At 36.7% G+C, this 10,898-nt stretch overlaps 1 protein-coding gene across 2 annotated transcripts in view; it reads right to left on the bottom strand.

The window, feature by feature from the left end:
• Positions 1–728: 728 nt before the first annotated feature.
• LOC123759291 (isatin hydrolase) overlaps positions 729–10,898 on the bottom strand; it is a 115,878-nt gene continuing 105,708 nt past the window's right edge. For both annotated transcript variants that reach the window (XM_069334978.1, XM_069334979.1), the window contains one exon: positions 729–1,730. In XM_069334978.1, coding sequence (XP_069191079.1) covers positions 1,533–1,730 — 198 coding nt within the window. In that variant the 3' untranslated portion in view covers positions 729–1,532. The remainder of the gene's footprint in view (positions 1,731–10,898) is intronic.

The raw sequence follows: 10,898 nt of genomic DNA, 5'->3' as shown, positions 1-10,898 counted from the left end.
AATAATATATGTTTACAAGAAAGACTGCTACCAATATATACTAATGTATATATATATATATATATATATATATATATATATATATATATATATATATATATATGTCGTACCTAGTAGCCAGAATGCACTTCTCGGCCTAATATGCAAGGCCCGATTTGCCTAATAAACCAAGTTTTCTGAATTAATATATTTTCTCTAATTTTTTTCTTATGAAATGATAAAGCTACCCATTTCATTATGTATGAGGTCAATTTTTTTTATTGTAGTTAAAATTAACGTAGATATATGACCGAACCTAACCAACCCTACCTAACCTAACCTAACCTATCTTTATAGGTTAGGTTAGGTTAGGTAGCCGAAAATGTTAGGTTAGGTTAGGTAGGTTAGGTTGTCGAAAAAACATTAATTCATGAAAACTTGGCTTATTAGGCAAATCGGGCCTTGCATAGTAGGCAGAGAAGTGCGTTCTGGCTACTAGGTACGACATATATATATATCGTGATTTACACACACATATATATTGAATTGAATTAGATACATGTGGGGGTGCCAAAATCTTGTAAGTACAATTGGGCTTCTAAAAGTTTTAATCCAGCCCTTGGTGTTTGGAGAAGGAAGCATATAAGTATTCTTTTATTTTATTACTATCACTTTTGTTGCATTAACATCACAAGTGAAGTTTTAAAAAATTGAATAGCAACGTAATTAGGATTCAAATAAAATATAGATGAGTGTATGACAATTTCTGCGACTTTATTTTTCGTGTTAAAACAGATTCACAATTTAGGTTTTGGGAGCATGATACCGAAAATCTAATTAAAGTAATGTTATATGTTATCACGAGAGTCCGTCCCCCCAAGAGAGCACTGACATAATAATATGATCGAGTGTGCACAAAGGGACTGTCGTAGCCAACAATCTTTGCATCTTTTACAATTATTTTTGTACAGGGCATGAAAAACAAACAGCTGCAAAACAGAACTTAAACATTCCTAGAAAATTATAGATTATGTGTACTATATTAGACTTAAGAGAGCGTATATTAGGCCTAGGATTACTTGGGCAGGTTAGGTTAGTTTTTTTGGTAACTTTTCCATTATCTTAATAAGCTATTTAGGGTAACTTTATAATACGGAAGAGAATTTTTTGGGGATCGATCAGTCCATTTTTGTTAGTTAGACCAAATGGTTGCTATAAGTAATGTCATTATTAAAGAATAGGCTGCTACAATGATATGGTCTGAATTATTCAGTAAAGCTTTGAAAAAGATAAACATCAACAGTCACACATGGGGCGGTACAGACCACGCTGAGACCTGAGATATATAAGAATTGGACCATTGTCAAATTATCACATCTCAGCTTATGTCTGCCAAACTTGAATATAATATCACTAAGTCAGATAACCGTGACTAGATCCCTATTACAAGCATATTCACCAGATTATTGCATATTCATATATTCATCATATTATTGCAAGTGCCGGCCAACATGGTCGAGTGCAGTGGTCCATCGCCGGTGAGGGTAAGTATCCTAGGCGTTGAGGGGCCAGTGTGCCAGGAGCGTGATGATCAGCAGACACGGCAGGATGTAGGCGGAGTGCAGGAGAGTACCTGCTGGGGAGGCGCCCGGGGGTGCTTCATCCACCTCGCCGATGACTCTGGCTGGGGACCCGCTGCCTCCACCGATCTTGAGCGGCATCACGGTCACATAGGAACCAGTCGCCGGTAGCTGTAAAAGACAAGCTTCTTAAAGTCCTAGTTGTCGGAAAAACCGAGACATTTACTAACGCTTAATACAATAGGCAGATAATAACCTTATCATTGTGCTCATTGCTGTCTTCTTTTATGTGCTAGCCATATGCGGTATTGTGACTACCAATTTTTGTCAACTACCATTCAAGCTGTCATTGCAATCAATCTTATATTGTTTCTGCTGTATTGTGCCTACCAATTTGTTGTCAACTACCATTTTAAGCTGTCATTGCAATCAATCATAGCTATCTATGTGCTTTAATATACTGTACCTATAATTTTCTCTCCTTTTTTTTCATTCCATGTAATCTGTTAACATTTTTTTGTCTATAAATTTTGCAAGTATTTACCTCCTTAAAATTTTCTTAGATTAAGGACCTGCCCGAAACGCTGCGCGTGCTAGTGGCTTTACAAGACTGTAATTACCATATTTGTATCCTCACATTCCTTATGTACATTCTTGTATATGCATAAATAAAATAAAATAAATAAAATAATATTGTTACTGTTTATAATAAAGAAACGTTGGGAGAGGTACAGTCTTTAACATGATTGGGAAGATCATTCCACATTCTGGGTCCCTTGATTTGTAGAGCATTTCTAGTTTGATTAAGTCGTACTCTTGGAATTTCAAATAGGTATTTGCTTTTGGTGTGGTGCTCATGGGTTCTGTTGCAAACTTATAGGAAGCTTTTAAGGTCAGGATTGACATTTAAGTTCAGCGTTTTATATATATATATATATATATATATATATATATATATATATATATATATATATATATATATATATATATATATATATATATATATATATATATATATATATATATATATATATATATATATATATATATATATATATATATATATATATATATATGTGTGTGTGTGTGTGTATATCACGAAAATAAACACGTGATTAAGAATGTGACAATGTCAGACCACGGAGGAAAAATGAAACAGGAAATTTCCTTTAGTACTTTCGTATATTAAATACATCTACAGAAGGTCACCTTCTGTAGATGTATTTAATATACGAAAGTACTTAAGGAAATTTCCTGTTTCATTTTTCCTCCGTGGTCTGACATTGTCATATATATATATATTTAGGGGTACCACCACTGGTTTAATTAAAGGGACCCACATCCTCGAAGAAGAAAATAAATAGTGTTCAGAGAAGACCTTGTGGATTCTCACTGAATACTTTAATCTTTTCCTCTCCTACCACCCCTATTATTTTTTTTATTTTTTTTTTATTTGATTTTATTGCAATGCTACAGTTTACAGAAAACACACACTTATACAATATACCAATCAGTGTTCGAAGACCTTCTTCCTCGAAGAAGAAGAAGAAGGATAGATGAGGGAGTAATAGAGCGTTACCAGGACAGGGCGAGGTACATAATATCCGATCATAGAAAGAATGCCAACAGTTTTTGAAACTTTTTTTGATATATTTAGAATGTGTCCCTGGAAATTCAGCATTTGGTCATTGAGAACACCAAGGAATTTGCCATCTACTTTGTTAAAAATTTGGGTATTGTTTATCTTGAGATTTATTTGATTTGAGGATTTATTGCCAAACAAAATATAGAAAGTTTTGTCAATGTTGAGGGTGAGTTTGTTGGCAGTTAGCCAAAGATAGACTTTATTTAGCTCAATATTCACTGTGACATTTAGAGCAAGGGGGTCAGGACTGGAGTAAATGAAGGTTATGCCGTCAGCAAATAGAATTGGTTTGAGATGTTGGGAGGCATTTGGAAGGTCATTAATGTAGATGAGAAAGAGGAGAGGGCAACAAGTCTTGCTGGAGCAGAGCAACTCTACAATTAATCACCTTGGACATAGTGTTATGGGTTGTAAAATACTCCCATTATCAACACACATTCATCTTCTACAATAAGGGAAGTGTCTTTTCCGATTCGCATTCTATCTAGCTGATTATTGGCTAGTAATATTAGATTTAGGATATATTCTGGTCAGGACAATTACCAAGCCACCCAACAGGGTAAATATTATTTAACTCATTCAATCAATACACAATATTCCCCTGATATAGCTGTCATATTAGAATTACTGCTATTATTTGTGAGTGCCCTTTGACAGGTGTAATTGAAGGGAAAGAAGAAGCACAATTAACAACTACTTGGGTTGTTAATTGGTACTAATTCACCAGTAAATGTGGTGAAGGCAGTCTCACCCAAAGAGAGGAGTATTTGTCTGTTTTCATCCGTGTCATATCTGGTTTTTAGGCCAAAATCAGCCATACAAGATAACGCCTCCCCATTTAATTACTAACATATGTAGTCTAATATTGTCGTGAATGTCTATTAACCAGTAATTTATATTGATGACTTCATAAAATAACCATAACCCCCCCCCAAATAAATATATGTGTAGGAAAACGGTTTGTGGGATTCTAAATCATACAGTCCACCTTAAACATCAAACAGTTTGCTATCAACAAATATAAATTAACGTAAAATATAAATTACTATATAAATAGATATAACTCTCACAGGTCAATTCCCCACACCAGTCCAGTGTATGCTTTATATACATTATCAACATTATGGCAAGGAGCAATTTATCACTTGCATTTTATGTGACGTAGTTGATCTATTGTCAATCAGAATTTTCAGCAAAATCGCTTTTTCACTAAACTTCACGAAAGAGATTTTCATGAAGTTTAGTGAATACAGAATTTGCAAACTATATTCAGAGTTCAAGGAAATACACTACACAAACAAAAACTGGCTCCAGCTGAAGAGCAAGGCATGCATCCTCAATCTATATAATATAAATAATTATTCAATATGTCTGGGGACAGGCAGCCAGAGTATTCATACACGTTAGGCTTATATCGAGGTACCCCTCAAGGTCAAATTACTGACCCCGCCCAGAATGCAACCTCACAACAAGGTGATGATTGACTCCTGAGTACCTACCTACTGCCAAGTGAACAGGTACATTAGCTGATAGAAAATGCCCCGAAACATGTCTGTACCGCCCAGGATTCGAACCCAGAATTCTCGATTGGGAGTAGAGAATGAACATGAATATACTACTTGGGCCCATCTACAAAAATGTAACATTTGTCAAATTTTTGGATGATTTGTTTATCTGTCCAGTGCTTGAGGCCAGACGTTTTGGGCTAGCTTCACCCAATTTTGCAGGCGGAATGGGATGGACATAGGGCGGTTAGGGGGTTGTCAGAAGAGAGAAAGAGGGAGGTTGGGAGAGAGAAGTGGAGAGGATATATATATATATATATATATATATATATATATATATATATATATATATATATATATATATATATATATATATATATATATATATAACTGAAAACTCACACCCCAGAAGTGACTCGAACCCATACTCCCAGAAGCAACGCAACTGGTATGTACAAGACGCCTTAATCCACTTGACCATCACGACCGGACAAAATGAGGTGATAGCCGAGGCTATATGAACCACCCCACCGCCGGCACTCGGATAGTTATCTTGGGCATAGCATTTTACCAAATCACCTCATTCTTTGGGGCACACGTGAGGAACACAAATGCGAACAAGCCTGAATGGTCCCCAGGACATATGCAACTGAAAACTCACACCCCAGAAGTGACTCGAACCCATACTCCCAGAAGCAACGCAACTGGTATGTACAAGACGCCTTAATCCACTTGACCATCACGACCGGACAAAATGAGGTGATAGCCGAGGCTATATGAACCACCCCACCGCCGGCACTCGGATAGTTATCTTGGGCATAGCATTTTACCAAATCACCTCATTCTTTGGGGCACACGTGAGGAACACAAATGCGAACAAGCCTGAATGGTCCCCAGGACATATGCAACTGAAAACTCACACCCCAGAAGTGACTCGAACCCATACTCCCAGAAGCAACGCAACTGGTATGTACAAGACGCCTTAATCCACTTGACCATCACGACCGGACAAAATGAGGTGATAGCCGAGGCTATATGAACCACCCCACCGCCGGCACTCGGATAGTTATCTTGGGCATAGCATTTTACCAAATCACCTCATTCTTTGTGGCACACGTGAGGAACACAAATGCGAACAAGCCTGAATGATTTGGTAAAATGCTATGCCCAAGATAACTATCCGAGTGCCGGCGGTGGGGTGGTTCATATAGCCTCGGCTATCACCTCATTTTGTCCGGTCGTGATGGTCAAGTGGATTAAGGCGTCTTGTACATACCAGTTGCGTTGCTTCTGGGAGTATGGGTTCGAGTCACTTCTGGGGTGTGAGTTTTCAGTTGCATATGTCCTGGGGACCATTCAGGCTTGTTCGCATTTGTGTTCCTCACGTGTGCCCCAAAGAATGAGGTGATTTGGTAAAATGCTATGCCCAAGATAACTATCCGAGTGCCGGCGGTGGGGTGGTTCATATAGCCTCGGCTATCACCTCATTTTGTCCGGTCGTGATGGTCAAGTGGATTAAGGCGTCTTGTACATACCAGTTGCGTTGCTTCTGGGAGTATGGGTTCGAGTCACTTCTGGGGTGTGAGTTTTCAGTTGCATATGTCCTGGGGACCATTCAGGCTTGTTCGCATTTGTGTTCCTCACGTGTGCCCCAAAGAATGAGGTGATTTGGTAAAATGCTATGCCCAAGATAACTATCCGAGTGCCGGCGGTGGGGTGGTTCATATAGCCTCGGCTATCACCTCATTTTGTCCGGTCGTGATGGTCAAGTGGATTAAGGCGTCTTGTACATACCAGTTGCGTTGCTTCTGGGAGTATGGGTTCGAGTCACTTCTGGGGTGTGAGTTTTCAGTTGCATATGTCCTGGGGACCATTCAGGCTTGTTCGCATTTGTGTTCCTCACGTGTGCCCCAAAGAATGAGGTGATTTGGTAAAATGCTATGCCCAAGATAACTATCCGAGTGCCGGCGGTGGGGTGGTTCATATAGCCTCGGCTATCACCTCATTTTGTCCGGTCGTGATGGTCAAGTGGATTAAGGCGTCTTGTACATACCAGTTGCGTTGCTTCTGGGAGTATGGGTTCGAGTCACTTCTGGGGTGTGAGTTTTCAGTTGCATATGTCCTGGGGACCATTCAGGCTTGTTCGCATATATATATATATATATATATATATATATATATATATATATATATATATATATATATATATTCATATATATATATATATATATATATGAATATATATATATGAATATATATATATATATATATATATATATATATATATATATATATATGTATATATATATATATATATATATATATATATATATTTAAATATATATAATGTTGTTGAATATGACCGAAACCAACTAGAAGACGTTGGTTTCTTTCAAGGCGTTCTGTTTGGTGTCTGGAGAGTTCTTCATGAGTAGGTTGGTTGTTTTCTTGTTTTTGTAGTAAATTGTTAATTGTATCTTGTGATTTGTGTCTGTTGGGATAACGTTCCTATTAATAATTTCTTTCAGGACACTTTCCTCCCTTATGTGAGCCATCGAAAAGAAGTTCCCGTAAAACAGATATTATTAATAAGAACTTCATCCCCACAGACACAAATCAGAAGATACAATTAACAATTTACTACAAAAACAAGAAAACAGCCAACCTACTCATGAAGAACTCTCCAGACACAAAACAGAACGCCTTGAAAGGAATCAATGTTGTCTATACCTTCATATGCCCACTTGGGGACTGTCAGGCCCAACGATCTCAGTATATAGGCAAGACAATAACGTCTCTTTCTAGGCGATTAACAATGCACAAACAACAGGGCTCCATCAAGGAGCATATAATCTCCTCACACAACCAGACCATCACCAGAGAAATCTTAACAAGCAACACAGAAATTATCGACAGATACAACGATAACAGGAGACTCGACATCAGCAAGGCACTACACATCAAAAAGTCAAAACCAGCAATCATCAGCCAGTTAACACATAATTACATTCTACCCACTTCAAGACCCCAAACCAGCACAGAAGCAAGAAGATAAAATACGCAATATACCCATTGTTTGGTGTCTTTTCCCAATGATTTGTGTCCTGTTACCTCACCCAAAAACGAATATATGCACGTGCTGAGTATGTAAAATTGCCTTTGAAAATGTAAGAAGTGTTCTTGCGAAACGCTTCTAGGTATCAGACCATAAATAATATGTGAAAATTAACTTTGAAGAGTTAATTTTTCAACTACCCCCGACAGTGAAGAAAAAAACAAGAAATATTGAGAAGATTCGTGTTAGAATCATTAATCTTACCCTTTCAGTCATATTCCACAACATACGTTTACAAAAAAGAATGCTACCAAAATATACTGGCAGGTTAAACTTTTAAATACAGTCCACTTTTTAAAGCAACAATAATAAGATAATAAAATAAATTAAAGTAAATTTAAATAAATAAAAACAAATAAATGCCTGCTAGGAAAATACTTTATAATATTACAGGGACAATACAGGGACCATTCACTCTTAAGTATTTTAGTGATAGGTCGTTAATGTTTTTTATTATGTTTGGGATTTTGGTTAGTTAAATCATGGAGATTTTTAGATAGGTTTAGGTTTATGAGGGAGGGAAGTCTCTGGCAGTTTTATATATATAGGAGAGCTGTGCAGGCGATGAGTCACAATAACGTGGCTAAAGTATGATGACCAGACCACACACTAGAATGTGAAGGGACGACGACGTTTCGGTCCGTCCTGGACCATTCTCAAGACAATCGACTTGAGAATGGTCCAGGACGGCCCGAAACGTCGTCGTCCCTTCACCTTCTAGTGTGTGGTCTGGTCCTCAGGAGAGCTGTCTCTCATTTTGGCAAATGGCGGTCGTTCGTTTCCTTGCCAGACGTAAGAGCATTCTAGAAGCTCATAGTGTAAGTGCACTGTGTAAATATTCTGTTAACATATTTTATAATGATAATAATAATAATAATAATATTAATAATAATAATAATAATAATAATAATAATAATAATAATAATAATAATAATAATAATAATAATAATAATAATAATATTAATAATAATAATAATAATAATAATAATAATAATAATAATAATAATAATAATAATAATAATAATAATAATATTTGATTTAGGAAAAGTTCATACACAGATGCAGAGTTACAAACATACTGCTGGATTTATAGATAGAGCTAGTACATGCAATACCTAAAGCCACTAATACGCATAGACTTTCAGGCAAGGTGTAGAGAAAAAACACTTAGACTAAAACTTAATAGTAATTCGCAGTGCAGTATAAATTGTGTTGAAAAAAGGAATAAAAAAAAGAAAAATAACGGGGGGACATGGCAAAAATCAGCAATTGTACAAGTTGATCAACAAACAGCATTGTTTAGAATAGCAAGACATGGGTTGACATTTTGGAGGGTAAGGTAGGTTACATGGAGTTAATTAGGTAGTACTTAGTTCTACTCTTAAACTGGTTGAGAGAGGTACAGCCTTTGACAGGATTAGGGAGGTCATTCCACATTCTGAGTCCCTTGAGTTGTAGAGCATTTCTAGTTTGGTAAAGTCGCACTCTTGGAATAACAAATAGGTATTTGTTTCTGGTGTGGTGCTCATGGGTTCTGTTACAACCTTCTTGGAAACTTTTAAGGTCAGGATTAACATTGCAGTTCAGAGTCTTAAATATATAGAGTACACATGAGAGGATGTGCAGTGACTTAATATCTAACATATTCAAAGATTTGAGTAAGGGTACCGAGTGCTGTCTGGGACCAGACAGCATTCGATATTGTTCTAATAGCAGTTTTGTGTTGAGTAATTACAGGACCTAAATGATTTTGCGTAGTAGAATCCCAAGCATAAATACCATAATTGAGATAAGGATAGAGGAGAGAGTAATAGAGTGTCACCAGGGCAGGGCGAGGTACATAATATCTATAATAATAATAATAATTTTTATTTAGGTAAAGGTACATACATAAAGAGATTTTACAAAGTTTGTTGGCTTTATCTGATCTTAGAAAGAATGCCAACAGTTTTTAAACTTTTTTTGATATATTTAGAATGTGTCCCTGGAAATACAACTTGTTGTAGATGAGAACATCAAGTAATTTGCCGTCTACTCTTTTACTAATTTGGATATTGTTTATTCTTAGATTAATTTGATTTGAGGATTTATTACCAAACAAAATATAGAAAATTTTGTCAATGTTAAGGGTGAGTTTGTTGGCGGTTAGCCAAAGATGGACTTTATTTAGCTCAGTATTTACTGTGGCATTTAGAGCAAGGGGGTCAGGACTGGAGTAAATGAAGGTTGTGTCGTCAGCAAATAAAATTGGTTTGAGGTGTTGGGAGGCATTTGGAAGGTCATTAATGTAGATGAGAAAGAGGAGAGGGCCAAGTATGCTGCCCTGAGGAACACCGATGTTGATGGGTAGGGTGGGAGAAATTGAATTATTTACAGAAACATACTGGAGCCTGTCAGTAAGGTAAGAATTGAGGTATTGTAGGGAGTGTCCTCTGACTCTATAATGATGTAATTTAAGAAGAAGGTTTTGGTGGTTGACAGTGTTAAAATCCTTACGCAACTTCACAAACAACCCAACAGGAAACTCATTTTTACCAAGAGCTGGATGAATCAAGTTAATCATACTAATAAGTGCATCGTTAGTGCTTTTTTTGGGTCTGAAGCCATATTGACAAAAGCTAAGTATATTGTGTTTGGCTAGATAAGAGTAAGGCTGCTTGTAGATTAGTTTTTCAAATATTTTTGACAAGTTTGGCAGGATTGATATAGGTCTGTAGTTGTTAACATCAGTGGGATCACCACATTTATGGACAGGGGTTACTCTCGTTTTTTTTTTAGAATATCTGGAAAGGTTTGGAGTTCAAGTGACTTGTTGAAGAGCAATGCAATAGCAGTAGCTAACGATCTGGAGACTTTTTTGAAAATTAAAGTTGGTGTCTCCTCAAGGGCACTAGACTTGGTTTTAAGGGAAAGGATTATATCATTAACATCAGTGGAATTAGTAGGCTTTAGGTACAGAGACTGGATAGTTACCTGTAAGATAGTCCTTAACATCAGTACTGGTGGATGGAATATCATTTGCAAAGGATGACCCAATGGAAGAGAAGAACCTATAGAACTCAATAGCAGAATCA

The sequence above is a fragment of the Procambarus clarkii genome, chromosome 32, assembly GCF_040958095.1.
Source record: "Procambarus clarkii isolate CNS0578487 chromosome 32, FALCON_Pclarkii_2.0, whole genome shotgun sequence".
Taxonomy (NCBI): Eukaryota; Metazoa; Arthropoda; class Malacostraca; order Decapoda; family Cambaridae; genus Procambarus; species Procambarus clarkii.
Note: the sequence above shows the minus strand (reverse complement) of the source record. Positions and strands in the feature narration are given on the sequence as shown.